This window comes from Micromesistius poutassou (genome assembly GCF_964030765.1).
Source record: "Micromesistius poutassou genome assembly, chromosome: 8".
Classification (NCBI taxonomy): Eukaryota; Metazoa; Chordata; class Actinopteri; order Gadiformes; family Gadidae; genus Micromesistius; species Micromesistius poutassou.
Genome location: NC_140278.1, coordinates 1,081,017 through 1,097,788, shown reverse-complemented (window position 1 = coordinate 1,097,788; position 16,772 = coordinate 1,081,017). Strand labels below are relative to the sequence as shown.

The window sequence follows — 16,772 nt, the reverse complement described above, 5'->3', positions numbered from 1 at the left end:
CTTTTTTTTTTTTTTTTAATTAATTGTTGAATTAGTCTACGATTAAATAACCTTATATTCAGTCTGTGGCATTGTAAAATATCACATTATTCGAAATAAAAACATGACACGCTTAGTTAGTCGCTTTTGATAGGCTGCCTTAGTAAGACCCGCCCATATTTCCTGATGAGCTCCCCTTGCACCGCCCGCTGCTGTGAGGGGCCTCATTCACCACACGTGACGTTTCTCATCGCGCTCAGACCCGCCGCTGTCACTCCTCCGAGGATATTGTGCTGCAAGGATTATTCCACTCGTTGTGCGGATAAAAGCAAGATGAAAAGAAATCACAGTTTTAGTTCATCTGACAGCGAAATGGACGACAATATTGAAGTAGAGAAAGACAGTGGAGACGAAAATGGGTATGTCAACTTTATTTCTGAATTGACAATATAATGAAATAAATTGATCCGGATGTTGTTTTTATTGTATTATCTTCAGTTAGTTACTTTAAATATTGTATTTGTCCTATTGTCCAGATTGGAACCAAACAGGACCTTCTTTGCAGCCAGGTGCAAATGATTCAAATGTATGATCTCATTAAAGCCCCATGTCCTCCTGTGTCAGAGCGCCCACCTCGCCCCAGGGGGCGCTGTCCCCTTCAGCCACCACGCAGGTCCAGGCCAGGAAAAGGCGCAGGGGGGTAAGTCAATGTTTGGCTTATTGTGAGTAACGGTGTTTTTGCTGGACGCGCTGAACAAAAGCACACACTGGGGCTTCTGACACACTGACTCCTCTCTATAACATGCATTGTGTATTGTTCCTCAGATTATCGAGAAGAGACGCCGGGACCGCATCAACAACAGTCTGTCAGAGTTAAGAAGACTGGTGCCGAGTGCTTTTGAGAAACAGGTACTTAGCAACTGCCAGCTGCCTCTAATACTAATACTTGCGTAGTGTTCAATCAATGTTATTTATATCGTCAAAGATATCAACACTTTCTTCAAAAACATTTCTCAGGGATCGGCTAAATTAGAAAAGGCAGAGATCCTGCAGATGACGGTGGACCACCTGAAGATGCTCCACGCGGCTGGCGGGAAAGGTGGGGTCGTCCTCCACACTCACACACAAACATAGGACCTTGTTTGTGTGCTTGAACACACAACGCCCCTCACGGTGTAACACAGATGACTCCCTCTCTCCTCACTGACGGCCACAGGTTACTTTGAAGCGCACGTCTTCTCCAAGGACTACCGCAGCCTGGGCTTCAGGGAGTGCCTGGCGGAGGCGGCGCGCTACCTGGGCGTCATGGAGGGCCGGGACAGCTGCGACCCCCTCCGGGTGCGCCTGGTGTCCCACCTCAGCAGCTACGGCTCTCAGCGGGAGGTCCACGGCGGGCTGGGACGCGTGGCCTGGAGCCCGGCTCACGTAGCCCACCCGCTGCTCCTGCAGCACCCGCACGCCCGCGTGCCCCCGTCGAGAAGCGGCAGTGGCAACGCACCGTCCTCTTCCTCGACCGCGTCTTCCTCGCCGTCCTCCTCCAGCGAGGTCTCCGTGGCGACAAGGCACGGCCTAATACCCCCCGCTGAGTCCCAGCGGTTACTGCCCCTGGGCCTGGCCGGGGGGCCGGCGTCCAAGAGCTCCTCGCCGCTCCGCCCCTCTCTCTCGGCCTTCCCCCTGTCCCTCAGTGCGTTCCCCCTGGTCTCTCCGCCGCTGCTGAGCCCCATGCATCCCGCCTCCAGAGCCTCCAGCAGCGGGGCCAAGCCCTACAGACCCTGGGGCCTGGAGATAGGGGCCTTCTGAAGGCTGCAGGCCCTCCGCGAGGAGGCCGTAGGGGGACTGAGCTGGGCTGTTCCCACCTGCCCTTCTTCTCATATGGCAGTAAACAGCTTTCAGTTATTTCAGTTGGTTAAGCTAAATGGAAGAGGAGATGGTTAAATGATTATTTGCTGTTTAGATAGTGTTCTGGTATTGATTAAGCGGTCTTTTTCACCAAATGGTTATTTTAGGTCAAATAATATGCAATGTTCCCAAGTTTAGGAGGGGTATGATATGACCTTGATCGATGAATTATACTTTATTACCCAACATAAACTGCTGGACATGTTCACTTTTGGAAATGTCATATTTTTACCAATAAAATACCTGAAAAAATATTTATTTACTTCATTCTCTAGTAGTTTGTCTAAAAAATGACCTGGCAAGAAAGAAGATTGATGTTGAAATGATTTTACCACATCGTTCCATTCTCCATTTGTTCTCTGGGCCCAGATAAAGGACCAGAAAGGCCTCCTCTCCCATGTGGGGCAGGCACCTTTCTGCAGTATGTGCCCTGTCAACAGCTAGCACGGGCCACCTCAATGAGTCCGTTAGAGACTCAAAGGGCCGTCTCTTCGCTGTGTGCCAGGTAACCAGATCCTATGGCATTGTTGCCAACTTGAATACCCAGGAAATCATTAAAACCCAGAGGAAATCCTCTACAATGTTCCTCTGACCTCACAAGCACGGGTCGGTCTGCAATGGAGACAATAGTGTGAACCGGATAGGGAGAAGGAGGGGAGGAGGTGGGCAGCACCCAGACCGTTGACCAGTACAGTCAGATCCATTCTTCTTGGATATGGTGCACCTGTTTGAATTCCCATGACGGCTATATAACCACTGACTTAATCTTGGGTGTCGCTGTTTGCAAACCTTCCCCTTTATACTTTTATACCTTTATATATAGTTTGAGTTTAGATATAGATGTGAGATCTCTATTTGGAGTTCACCAGAAATCCTTTTTCCATTCTTATATGGGGAAAATTATCTTAGAACAGGATACATTATAACAAAATGCATCTAAACTATTTATAAACTGATATTTATGAATAAGCTACACCTCACGCCTTTGTATTTGCACAATGTGCACAATTTCTAAATAGTCTAGTTAGGTTGTTACGTGAAGCCTGCTTAGTGCTTTTGCTCCAACTCCAAAATAAATGTATCAGCGCCATCTACTGGACGGCTTCTATTTATCTGGTGAATGAAGTTAAAGGTAAAGGTCCCGTGACGTGCCACCGGGTGTGGTGTGATTAGTCGTTACAAGCCGTCATCTGCGCATTTACCTGGGAACAGAGGTCCAGGAGACGTGTAGTGTCATAAAGGGTGATATAAACACCGCCCTAATCCGCATTAATGAACACACACAGAACACACAGGAGGCGGGAAACTGGTCACCATCGTCTTCTCCTCACTGAACCTCCTCCACATTCTGATGGGCTGAACCACTTGCGGGGTTGGTGGGAATGTTCCATTGACTGAGAGCACTAGGTCATACATACTGCCTTCTAATAGAATATATATGATATGATAGTATAGTATGTACTGTACACCGTTTGTACAGCGGATTACACCATTGCTCCAGAGTAATTAGGCTGTGCGGTGTTAAAACCTGACGCCAGTCTCCTCTCTTATCACTGAAGGACCCTGTGTACATAAGCCCACTCTTATTGAGAAGGGCGTTCCCAGAGAGCTATGAAGGGGAACACAGGGAGTATGCAGGCAGGTGTCTGTGGGTCAGTGTGAGCTGAGGGCAAAGCGTCCGCCGGCCATCCTGTCTTACCCCAAGAGAGAGCAGGTGAAGCTGTGATGCTTCACTGTGAAATCCTACACACCAGGCTGCATGCATCCACACACACACACACACACACACACAAGCACGCTTTGGTTTAGAACTATTAATATCAAGATACGAGCCACAACACATTTCACTTTTCAATAACACCATTTATGGTACCAGGATGAATGATGTCATCACATCAGGAGTTTCAACTCCAAATACTGTATACTGTGTACTGTATACTGTGTACTGTGTACTGTGTACTGTGTAACAGAGTAGATCAGTGGAATGACTACGCATGTTTGGATGTTTGTGTTTGTTTGGCATTAACTGAGAGTGAACAGGAATGGCCAAGTGAATAAACAGCTGCTCTGTTGGGGAAACACATTCCTAACCAGAATAGAGACCATTGTGATCCCTTCAAGAGAGGGTGCTCTTTGAAACTATGCATGTAGGATTATTGGTTAACACCTGTAAGCATGTGCAACAAGAGCGGCTATGTTTCTGTGATGAAGACCCGGTGATATCTTGGGGAGTTTGTAACAACAATTTGCATTCTTCACAAAGATACAGGAAATGAATCATCATCATCAACATCATCATCATCATCATCATCATCATCATCATCATCATCATGACATCAAAAAACATTGCAAATGTCTGTCTTAGACCAACTCACAACACTGAAGGCTTTTCACACGTAAACAGCAAGTCTCAACATAAAGAGCAAAACTACAGAGAGAAAGAATATCATTCAGGTAGAGCCAGAGTTCAGCATCCTTTTACTTACTGTAAAGAGAGAGAGAGAGAGAGAGAGAGAGAGAGAGAGAGAGAGAGAGAGAGAGGAGAGAGAGAGAGAGAGAGAGAGAGAGAGAGAGAGAGAGAGAGAGAGATTCAAATAAATGATATACACACCATGAACCAGATTTCTGTCTTGTGTTCTCTTAAATCTATTACATTCATTCAATTTCCGATATAAGTGTCATCCACGATTGCATCCACTGATAATACTGATGGAGGAGGAGTGAGGTTGGGTGGGGAGGCTGAGTGGGACCGTGTTGTCCTCAGCCTCCAGAGGTCCAGCGTGGGATGCCTGCTCAGGAGCGTCTATGAAGGGACGGGGGCCGGGGCGGGGCTGGAGGTGGAGGTGGAGGCGGACCCCCAGGTCCACCCTCGTGTCACCGCGGGGGGCTCATGCCGTCAGCTCTTCCCGCAGTTCCTTGTTCCTCCTCACCACCTCTGCACGCCTCTCCTAGGATCAGACCGTCAGACCAGACTTTGATACACACGTGTTGCCTTTAACGTGACCCCGTCCTGTGTGTGGCCCGCGTGACGCAGCTGTTTACCTTCTCCTGCAGGCGCTCCATGATGGCCGCCAGGTAGGCCTCGCGGTTCTCCTTGATCTGATCCATCTTCGTCTGGAGCTTCTCCTCCGCCATCTTGCTGAAGTTGTTGTTCTCCTCCACGGCTTTCATCATCACCTCCCTCTCGTGCTCGCGCTTCTCCGCCAAGGCCCTCAGCACGTGGGCCTCCTGGGACTAGGAGCAGAGAGGAACCCACCCGCCGTTTACGGAGCCATTCTTTAACCCTGCTGGTATTTTTTCTCATCTATGTTTTCCTCGTGTTGACGTACCCTCCTTCGCTCCTCGGCCGCCTCGAGTTTGTTCTGGATGTCCTCCAGGGAGATGTCCCTCTTCGGAGGGGGCGGCAGGCTGTGGACGGCGTCCGACACCGGGGAAGGAGGCTTCAAGATCACCTCGAACGCCTGGCCAGAAGCCCGCTTGTTGATGGGTTTCACCTCCATGTCTGCTCACGCGTTGAGAGAGACACAGTTGTATTGGACTGGAATGGTTTATCTTGAGAAAAAAACGAACTAAAACTGAAAATCTTAATCTGAAAAAGTTGTAACTAAATGAGTTCAGAATCAGATTTAAGGGGGGAGGGATGTAGTAGAGTGGTATACTGACACCCGACCACTAGGGGCAGTAGTGCTATTGCTGTCTACAAGAACCGACCTATCCTGAGCCACCCCCGTTGATGTATGAGTGCTATGCTGAAGTGCCATGGGCCCAAGTTGACAATAAACATGTCAAGAGTAATGTCTGTCCTGCTAGTTCATCTCAGTATACCCAATATACAACCATACATTCATACATCTATTTCAACTTGAGCTTCAGTATGAACAGTATGAACTGTTGAGGGTTTCAGTATGAACTGTTGAGGGTCCATACCTTCAAACTGTCCAAGCAGCTTGTTGTGGGTGTCGGGGTAGAAGCAGGAGCAGATGAGGGAGAGGACGGACAGCTCCTTCATCTTCTCCTTGTAGGCTGAGGGGACAGGATATTTACTCAACTCAATAATAGATGAGGGAGGAGGGGTTATACAAAGACTACTGTAGCATCTTATCCTAGCTGTCTCTGTTGCATACAGGGAATGGGTTAACCTAACAAGTGTAAATGCTTTTCTCTTTCTTCTGACAAATGTACTTATTGTCAGTCGCTGTCAGTTGGATAAAAGTGTCTGCTAAATGCTCTAAATGTAAATGTTATGTAACAAGATGAGAGGCTGTACAGTCATAAGGCCTCACACCAAAACATATCACTGTATCCTCTGTCTTGATTCAGTCTTTATTACACCACAGACCTTTGTCACTTAAACAACCCCTATTGCATTTTTGTATATTGTATACTTATATCTATACTCATAAGGATGGTTACAATCTTCCAGCACATAGAGAGTAGAGTGAATGGTTCCTTTCTCCCGCTGTGCAGTGTGTTCGGAGAGGTGGACAATGTCCTGACCACAGAGGACAGCCCAGTGCAGCAAGAGGAGCAGCTCTATAACCCTCTATATAGCTCTATAACTCTCTATATAACCCTCTATATAGCTCTATAACTCTCTATATAACCCTCTATATAGCTCTATAACTCTCTATAGGTAGGTCCTATGCTCACCAAGCTATTTCCATGGATGAAATGTTTAATTTCGTTTACACACAGCGTCTATTAGAGTGCCATGAAAAATTACGTTTTCTCAAATAAACAAATCGTCGTCTGAGGAATTGATGTTGAGATGACACAGATTGTGCCCTAGCGACAGGGAGGCCGAGCATCCGGCCTGAGCTGGATGCTCGGCCTCCCTGTTCTTAGGGTGGGGTCACTGCGTTATGCTGCGGTACCTCCACGGCCTGGACCACAGCAGGACCTGGACTACCCCGGGACCTAGTCCACCCGGGACCATAGCGATAACATAAGGAGCATTCACGCATTTATAGAAAAAAGGCATATGCTGATTTTTTTAATGTCCAAGGCAGGCGAAGATCCGCAGAGAGCGTCTTTGTTCCCAGAATGTATGTTTAACACCCATCGTCATTTAAGAAATACGTCAACACGCCGAATGTCTATAATCAATTGAGCTATCTTCACTCCATTTTACAAATAGGCCTACTATATTTATCGCTGGAATATGTTTATCTTCCACTACAGGCTACGCTACAGGCCTACTAAAGGATGCTCCTGACGACGTACCATTCAGTCGGCCCATATTATAGCTTACATTTCATAGGCCTATAATAATAATAATAAGAAGAAGAAGAAGAAGAAGAAGCAGAAGAAGAAGAAGAAGAAGAAGAAGAATAATAAGAATAAGAATAAGAAGAAGATAATAGGTATTATCATACAAATCAATTGTCAAATGCTTACCGGTCGCTGTTTTGGCCATGGCTGGTGCTTCTCGGCGGAGGATGCGTGTGTCGGGCTGGGCGGGAGGCTCTCTAAGGCACTGAGTCAGCGGGAGAAGTGATGGAGGAGGAGGAGCTGCGACGGGAGCGCGCGAGAAGACCCTCCTCTGAGCGCGCAGAACAGGAGGAGGAGGAGGCGGAGAGGAGGAAGAGGACTGAAGCATCAGGAGGAGGAGGACGGGAGGGGGAGCGGCGGCGGTAGCGCGCAAGAAGACCCTCCTCTGACGCGCAGAGCAGGAGGAGGAGGACTGGAGGAGGAGGAGGAGGGGGAGGGGGAGGGGGAGGAGGACTGGGGCATGAGGAGGAGGAGGAGGAGGAGGAGAGGAGGAGGAGGAGGAGGGGGAGGGGGAGGGGGAGGAGGACTGGGGCATGAGGAGGAGGAGGAGGAGGAGGAGAGGAGGAGGAGGAGGAGGGGGAGGGGGAGGAGGACTGGGGCATGAGGAGGAGGAGGAGGAGGAGGAGAGGAGGAGGAGGAGGAGGGGGAGGGGGAGGAGGACTGGGGCATGAGTAGGAGGAGGACTGGAGGAGGACTGGAGGAGGAGGAGGAGGAGGAGGACTGGAGGAGGAGGAGGAGGACTGGAGGAGGAGGAGGAGGAGGAGGAGGAGGAGTCATGTCCAGGCTCATATCCTGCTCCAACATCTATTGATTGAACATCACTCAGGACAGAAACGCTGCTCTCTGCTCTCTGCAGGGGGCGTCTCATTGGTCAGCATGTGGCACATTGGCCACAGTCCAAGGATCGAGGGAAGCAGGAATCCTATGATTGTAATATTAGATATAATATATCTAATATATCTAATATTACAAGCGGCCATTCAAATAAGCACGGTGGTTTACCTCGATGTTACAGGGGCGTACTTTGAACACCGTGGAACTTCAAAGATGTGTGAAGGTGTCGTGTTGGGAAGTGTGGTCTGAACCCCATAACCATTATAGTCTGGGAGCCATGGGGTGAATCTCGCAGTTGGGTATAAACAATGTTTTATTGCATTTTCTTGTTGTAATATAGTTACTCATTCAGAATCAAGATATTGAACAGAATGTTATAAAACTAAAAATAATGGTTAATTCTTTGATTTTTGAAAAATATATTTGTCCTTGAGGTTTTGAAGGTCAAAGTGGATTACAAATGGCTGTGATACATTATTCAACATATTCTAATTGACTCTCAAAGTTAAAACTACAGTCATATGAACTTGCATATTTTTAACCATTGAACCATTAAACAATAAACAAAACAATAAAAGCTTTAAGTAAGTAACTATTAAACAATGTTTTATCACTTTCTCAGTAATTAACAAGGAAAATAATAATTAAATTGGACCAAAGTATATCTACGTTTCACCATCACTCTCCTGAACATGGATCAAGCTGACTGGCTGATTTAGTCTGAGGATTTTGACAGACATCATTTCCCTCACATTTACAGTATGACAAGACAAACCAACCAAGTGTAGTTTGATTCCCAAACCAAGGGTTGTGTGATTTGGTGTCTTGAAGATCTGAATTACTGACTCTGAATTGCTTGGTCTAGACTTAACGATTTCTTTGTGACCTTTCCAGATGAAACAAGCTTAGTACAATATTGAACAGGGATGAACTAACATTTTGTGTTGCGTTTGCCTGATGCTGTAATCATACACTGCTTTTTGAGCAGTTTCGATTCATCCATAATTGTACATACAATCAACTGAATCCCTTCTTCTGTTTGGACAAGCTGCGTGTTTTTTGGAAGACTCTTTTGTAAGCATACAAGACTGGCACACCCACTTATGGGCAGTTCAACATGAGCATCAACATAGTAAGAATTGAGTGTTGTGAGAATTGAATTGAATTGAATTAAGAATTTAGTTTAGTCATCAATTGCCGGCGAGAGAGGACTGAGTTTGTGTTTCTTTGTAGATACAACTGATGCAGTTCCACTGACGTCCAGAGTTTAGATGGATCATTTGATATAGCACTCACTACCTTTTGAAAGCTATCATCATTGTCTTCTTGATGCTCTACTACTTGCAGCTTGAATATTTATTTTACTGACAAAGGAAAAGTAACAGTCTTGATGGTATTGCCCGTCTGCAGCATGAAGATCAGCAGGAGAACCAGAGATTCTTACTCTAACTTCACTTGCATGGTTATCCCTTTGCACTTCACATACTTTTATCAATGCCTCCTTGAATGTTTCTTAACCGGGATGATCTGTTCTGCACTTGACCACTCTTCTCCAACGCTTGGGATTCTTCGGTTCACGTATAAATCCTCCAATTAAACAATGTTTATGTTTCCTAAAGTCAAACTCTTCAGTGTCAGATCTGCGGCATCGTTTGGGGTTTACAGGATATGTTTGGGGTTTCGTTTGGGGTTTACAGGATATCATCATTCTCAACTGAGCCACGTTTTCTCATTGCTCTGGACATATGGCAAGAGGATGTAAAAGATGAATCACAGGATCTATGACACCATATGAAACAATCAGGATATTCTAGAATTAGTTTACTTGCAACATGATACTGTTCTTTTTGGCCCTGATTGAGATGACTCCTCATGGTTATTGGTACATGATTCATGAAAAAAACATTGCTCAGACATTCTTTGCATCTGTAATATGAAATCATGTATTTTGTGATTATACAGATTACTTTTCAGTGACACTCATTAACTACACACTGCTTCATTATTCAATTATAAAATTTTAACTAAGAATATTACGGTACTTTTCTTCAAAATAAGATGTTCATTTGTGGAAGCATTGTATTCATTTCATCAATGAGAGTATCATTCTGTATCTTCTATGGAGGAACACGGACACTGTGAGTATCTTACAGTTTGTATGCAGATGGTGTCTTAATGGGTCACTTTCTCAATTACACCACATTGAGCAAATCTAGGAATTTATAGTGTCCCTCTTTACCTTTCTCCCTTGCACCATGACAAGTAACTGTGTGCATTATATAATAGTTGATGAATTATTTAAGTACTTATTTATAAGATATATTTGATGTGTTAAAGTGAATTTATTGTACAAAAAAACATTTGTCAAATGTTGTGTGTAGTGAGTGTGACTAGTGTGAGTGTAATAACTTAGTTCAATCATTATAATGTGTAGTATGTCCTTACATTTGTCAATGTCCAACTATTGAGTTAAAATAATTAATTTAATTTATAGACATGCTTGCAAGCCTTTCTATGTTAAAAAATGTCTGTTATTTGATTTGATTGATTCTGAATTAGCAACTATATAACAAGAAAATAAAACATTGTATATACCCAACTGCGAGGTTCACCTAAATTGAGTCATCTGGCAACTATACTATTAGGGCTGGGTGCAGAATCTATACTGGAAGTGGCTCAATAAACTAATGGTTTGTGTTGCAACATTGAAGTAAGGTCAGCAAAAAGTATATAATATTCAGCTAGAATATAATCAACATTTAATGTTTTATTGAAACATTAAATTGCTTGTGAAGAAATTAAAAAAGCCATTCAATTATTCATTATTTCGTTCAAGAATGTACATTGAAAAAAAAAATAAAGATGTATGACTAGCCCAAAAAAACAATCACAAAATATTTTAAGCGTAAAAAAATCCATAAAAAGACCCTCGTGGAGACATGTTTCAGGAGGAGGTTGGGTTAAAGCTGTCAACGCACACAATGTGTTAGATATTTGGCTGAAATGGTTATGTTAAGGTATTACGTTTGTCCTCGGTTGTGTGGTTAACATCTGAGAGGTGTTTTACCTGGAACATAAGCCAAAACACTTCAAAAGATTTATTTCATTTATAAAGAGAATTGTTCTTTGGGTTTGCAAGACAATATTGGACGTGGGATTGCATATTATGATAATTAAAGAGCTTGGAGAAACATTAACAACCCAAAATATAGATTATATAAACCTGAACACATTCATTATATAGCACCGAGGGGACCTTCATTATAAATAAGTGTGATTAAGATACATTGTGATTTTTAACTAATCACAGAAACTAAACTATTAAACAATGCATTCCACTCAAAGACTAAGATTTTCCCAATACAATCTTCATCTTAGATTTTCCCTGAGGACTCCAGCCGACTTTTAATGAAGTGGCCGACTAGAATCTGAGGCCGTTGTTGGAAGTCGTGGAGGACTTTATGAGAGCCGCTCAGCTGGTCCCCCTTCTGGCGGTCCAGCAGGGTGACACACACCACAGCAGCTAGGGGAGGCAAGAGGAAAAAAGAGTCAAGAGATTTTAGTCTATGCTACACGTGAGTGTTCACATGTAGTATATACTAAAACAATGATTCACCTCAGGCCAAGTGAACCCTAACCCTAGCCCCGAGACCGGCTATCCCCCACTGTTCAGAGCCTGAGGTGAATCATTGTTTTATTACTTACAAAACCCTTCACCTAAACAATGATACAAGTTGTAGAATCCTGAAGTGAATTAGTACTGCAGTAAGTTACATGTACAATTACAAAAATAAAATACACTGAGTCTGCACAAACAATATGCACATTCCTCTTGACATGTATAACAGACTTAACGTATGGCAGGCCTACCTTTCAGACCACTTAGTTTACACATGCTAGCGAATACAGACGACTCCATTTCGATGTTGCGCACTCCGGACGCATACGCTTTGGCAAGGTAGTCCTGCTTGTCCTCTTGGGTGTAGGAGCAGAACGCTCCGTCCAGGCGGGCCTGGCCTGTGTCCAAATCATCCACCATTAGAACCCTTAGTCATTTCAGATGAAGCCATAACCCCACAGCATAAGGATTCATTAGAGTAGTAGGACATGTGGGCTACCTTCATAGAAGTCCATGGTGCACATGGTGTTGGCAATAACTGCTTTGAACTGGTTGAGCCTGTCACTGCACTGTAGCAGCTGCTCAGCCAGCTCTGTGTCCAGGTCAGTGCTGCGTACAACATTTTTCCCGAGGATCACCTGCTCAAACTTGGGCAGAAAGGTGGCGTCCACAGACTGCTTGGTGATGACGACCGTTCCGGGCTCAAGCCCTGAATCATTAAGGACAAACACATTGGGACCTCATTTCTGCTGTTCCTCCACTTCACCTGATATTGCTCATTCTGTAAACCGTGTTCGTTTCTCAGTACATCTGGTTTTCCAGAACATTTAGGGTTATTTGTTCTCTGGAGTGTGCAGAGTGTGCGAATACTAAAACAAAAATATAGTTGTTCTGCCCCTGGACTTTAAAGTGTATGTTGTTCTTAATGTGTGTAGCATAGGTGCCTGTACCCTTAATTAAGAGGGAATGCTCTACGGGAGGGGCCGCTAGTTAAGTGACAGGAAGTCAAGAGCACATGTTGCTCACGTAGGAAGCATGCAAGATCAGCAGTTTGATCAGCTCTTCAATTACGATGCACTTCATCATCTTCTTGTTTGTTAAAGCAACGTCTGTAAGTATTATCTCCATCTTTCATGTGATGAAATGTATATTTACCTTTTCATGCTTACTGCTTAGCATTATTAAAAGGTGCCATGACGTGCCACCAGGTGTGGTGTGATTAGCCGTTTTGGAAATCTGGCTCTTATGACATCACAAGTGGGTGTGGTCACCTAGATGTGTGATGGAAAGATGAGCAACGTTTGCTACAGTCCACTGGGTAGGCTGGTAAGACGGATCTATCCAGCACACGTCTAGGTGGACACGCCCACTTGTGATGTCATAAGAGCCAGATTTTCAAAACGGCTTGTAACGGCTAATCACACCACACCTGGTGGCACGTCATGGCACCTTTAATACTTTTGTTTGTACTGTTTTTACAGTTCCACGAAATTACCATAAGTAATCAAATCATCAAAACACTGGAGTTTTTTGGGAAACATTTAACTGATTGGATAGCGAGCCCAATAGTTCAAGCCACGATAGCAGGGTCGTATACATATTGCGAGCATGGCCTTATGCATACATCATAGAAGAAATCATTTGATTGCGTGCAGTGCCTCACAATATGTTTGGTCGAGGTCGGATTCAAACAGTAGACCTCCTGCAAAGCATTGCCGCCAGAGGCTGCACCAGAGCCACAGGCTGCTGGACGACAGAGCCACAGGCTGCTGCACCACAGAGCCACAGGCTGCTGCACCACAGAGCCACAGGCTGCTGCACCACAGAGCCACAGGCTGCTGCACCACAGAGCCACAGGCTGCTGCACCACAGAGCCACAGGCTGCTGCACCACAGAGCCACAGGCTGCTGCACCACAGAGCCACAGGCTGCTGCACCAGAGCCACTGGCTGCTGCACCACAGAGCCACAGGCTGCTGCACCACAGAGCCACTGGCTGCTGCACCACAGAGCCACAGGCTGCTGCACCACAGAGCCACAGGCTGCTGCACCACAGAGCCACAGGCTGCTGCACCACAGAGCCACAGGCTGCTGCACCACAGAGCCACAGGCTGCTGCACCACAGAGCCACAGGCTGCTGCACCACAGAGCCACAGGCTGCTGCACCACAGAGCCACAGGCTGCTGCACCAGAGCCACTGGCTGCTGCACCACAGAGCCACAGGCTGCTGCACCACAGAGCCACTGGCTGCTGCACCACAGAGCCACAGGCTGCTGCACCACAGAGCCACAGGCTGCTGCACCAGAGCCACTGGCTGCTGCACCACAGAGCCACACACTGCACCACAGAGCCACTGGCTGCTGCACCACAGAGCCACTGCTGCACCACAGAGCCACAGGCTGCTGCACCACAGAGCCACTGGCTGCTGCACCACAGAGCCACTGGCTGCTGCACCACAGAGCCACTGGCTGCTGCACCACAGAGCCACACACTGCACCACAGAGCCACTGGCTGCTGCACCACAGAGCCACTGGCTGCTGCACCACAGAGCCACTGGCTGCTGCACCACAGAGCCACTGGCTGCTGCACCACAGAGCCACACTGCACCACAGAGCCGCTGCTGCGCCACAGAGCCACTGGCTGCTGCACCACAGAGCCACAGGCTGCTGCACCACAGAGCCACAGGCTGCTGCACCACAGAGCCACAGGCTGCTGCGCCACAGAGCCACAGGCTGCTGCGCCACAGAGCCACACACTGCACCACAGAGCCACAGGCTGCTGCACCACAGAGCCACAGGCTGCTGCACCACAGAGCCACAGGCTGCTGCACCACAGAGCCACAGGCTGCTGCACCACAGAGCCACTGGCTGCTGCACCACAGAGCCACAGGCTGCTGCACCACAGAGCCACAGGCTGCTGCACCACAGAGCCACAGGCTGCTGCACCAGAGCCACTGGCTGCTGCACCACAGAGCCACTGGCTGCTGCACCACAGAGCCACTGGCTGCTGCACCACAGAGCCACACTGCACCACAGAGCCGCTGCTGCGCCACAGAGCCACAGGCTGCTGCGCCACAGAGCCACTGGCTGCTGCACCACAGAGCCACAGGCTGCTGCGCCACAGAGCCACAGGCTGCTGCGCCACAGAGCCACAGGCTGCTGCGCCACAGAGCCACAGGCTGCTGCGCCACAGAGCCACAGGCTGCTGCACCACAGAGCCACTGGCTGCTGCACCACAGAGCCACAGGCTGCTGCACCACAGAGCCACAGGCTGCTGCACCACAGAGCCACAGGCTGCTGCACCACAGAGCCACTGGCTGCTGCACCACAGAGCCACAGGCTGCTGCACCAAGCAGGGGCAGAACAGACTATATTATGAACAAGGATTCTTCCATACCTTGCGAACATGGTGAGCTTGGCAAGTATGGTAAAATGGCCTTGGTATGTCTTAAGAGCAGATGCTACCCACAGATTTACAATCAATGCATAATTTATACTTTTATCATATCGAACCACAATAAACCGGTTTTCAAAATCTACAACCTGTGTTCTGAATTTCATGATAATTTCTGACTAAATGCTGCTTCACATGTGCCCTTTGCTCTACGGATTGAGATATTCCTACGGGTTTGGTAAGACCCCTAATAATAAAAACAAAGTCTTACCTATTCCACCAGAAGTACCAATCCGTATAATGGTAACATCAGTACAATGGGCATGATGGAGCAGTTTTAATAGCTCGTGCAGCATGATGGAGATAGATGGTATACCCATTCCATGCTGAAAGACAAAGAGAACTGTGACATTTAGCTTCAACAGTGAGGCTACTCTATTGATAGATTGTTATGCTATTGTGTAACTAATGACTTTAATTACATATTGATGTAGGCTTAAATGTGAGCCTATCGCCTATTCCCAGTGTATGTGAAATGTAGTTAACGATATAATTTAAGTATTGATATGTACTTACACTGACGGAGAGGACAGGACCCACTTTGTACATGGCATAACGATCTGTTCCGGCACATATGTTTGGGTACTCTGATTTGGGATCTTCTAAACCAAGCTCTCCAGCAATATATTCAATGAACGACCTCATTCTCCAGGGACTGCCCCCAACACACACAAACTGAAGAAAACAAAACACACGCCAATTATCCAATAGATGATCAAATGTGTCCATTGTCTATGGCAGGCTATAGGGTAATATTTTTACTTTGACATCCCCAAACAGGGCTGGCAGGTCGTGAGTTGAGGTCCCGAGGTTAAAGTGGTAGAGAAGGTCCTCTTTCATCGTCTTCAGGTGGGGATTGTGCACATACACAGGGCTAGGCAGGATTAAAAGAGTTATTTTAATATACATACAATTTGAAACAAATTTAAATTTAATACAGTAGAACGTTTTTTGTGATTTATGATCAAAGTTCTCTTTCACACCCGATGCCAACACTATCAGTTTGCTGTTACAAATAACTACATAAATGATACTAAAATAATAATAACTAAAATGTGCAGGACTCACCAGCTGCTGGAGACTTGGTTCTCATGACCTGGGTCCATGGTATCTAGATATGAATCGGTTGTTTGTAATGACACAGCCAAACCAAAATGCAAGTACGAAGAAAGCAGTGAGTGAATGAGGAACAAGGAACGTAGACCGTTTTTAAAACGCTAAGGTTGCTCCACATTTCTAGACACATTTCTCGTACAATACAATACAATCAATTAAAGTAATAGAAAGATGGCCTTCATATCAAGTACCTCCTTCAACACTCGACACGGTTTCTACGTGCTTACCTTTCCTTTCTGAATTCAAACCTGATACTACATGTGCTGACGTCAAACCAACGACACGTGCGTACGTGCCAAGTCTCGACCACAGCCGAATGCTTCCGAACCCCGAGCATCCGGTCCGGGATGATGTAGGAGCGGTCATGTAGTTCACCCTCTCATCATACCAAACAATATCCGCATTGTGGCCCACGCTTTAACAGTTACCTTTCCGCAACGAATTAGGTCGACCGCATCATATCTTCTAATTTTGAATACAGTAATATAATGTAGTTATTATTGTACGGTAGACACGATGAGCCAAATCCAGGAAGGGACCAATCTTCTTTTTCACAGGCGAATGGAAACACCCGAAGCCATGGACGCAGCCTGATGTAAAACA

At 46.2% G+C, this 16,772-nt stretch overlaps 3 protein-coding genes across 3 annotated transcripts; 1 reads left to right on the top strand and 2 right to left on the bottom strand.

Moving 5' to 3' along the window:
• Nucleotides 1-312: 312 nt before the first annotated feature.
• hey1 (hes-related family bHLH transcription factor with YRPW motif 1) lies at nucleotides 313-1,779 on the top strand (the record flags this gene model as incomplete). Its single annotated transcript, XM_084471135.1, has 5 exons — nucleotides 313-398; nucleotides 604-679; nucleotides 805-888; nucleotides 997-1,078; nucleotides 1,196-1,779. The coding sequence occupies 5 exons, from the start codon at nucleotides 313-315 to the stop codon at nucleotides 1,777-1,779; spliced, it is 912 nt and encodes a 303-aa protein (XP_084327261.1).
• Nucleotides 1,780-4,728: 2,949 nt separating this feature from the next.
• stmn2a (stathmin 2a) lies at nucleotides 4,729-7,294 on the bottom strand (the record flags this gene model as incomplete). The annotated part of the gene is made up of 5 exons (XM_084472139.1): nucleotides 4,729-4,826; nucleotides 4,921-5,112; nucleotides 5,208-5,380; nucleotides 5,806-5,901; nucleotides 7,276-7,294. The coding sequence occupies 5 exons, from the start codon at nucleotides 7,292-7,294 to the stop codon at nucleotides 4,767-4,769; spliced, it is 540 nt and encodes a 179-aa protein (XP_084328265.1). The 3' UTR covers nucleotides 4,729-4,766.
• A 3,495-nt stretch (nucleotides 7,295-10,789) lies between these two features.
• Nucleotides 10,790-16,438, bottom strand: upp1 (uridine phosphorylase 1). The gene is made up of 8 exons (XM_084471435.1): nucleotides 16,397-16,438; nucleotides 16,122-16,164; nucleotides 15,816-15,927; nucleotides 15,570-15,728; nucleotides 15,265-15,379; nucleotides 12,102-12,311; nucleotides 11,854-12,000; nucleotides 10,790-11,506 (listed from the first exon to the last, which is right to left on the bottom strand). Exons 2-8 carry the CDS (start codon nucleotides 16,157-16,159, stop codon nucleotides 11,358-11,360), a joined length of 930 nt encoding a protein of 309 aa, XP_084327561.1. The 5' UTR covers nucleotides 16,160-16,164; nucleotides 16,397-16,438; the 3' UTR covers nucleotides 10,790-11,357.
• Nucleotides 16,439-16,772: the final 334 nt, after the last annotated feature.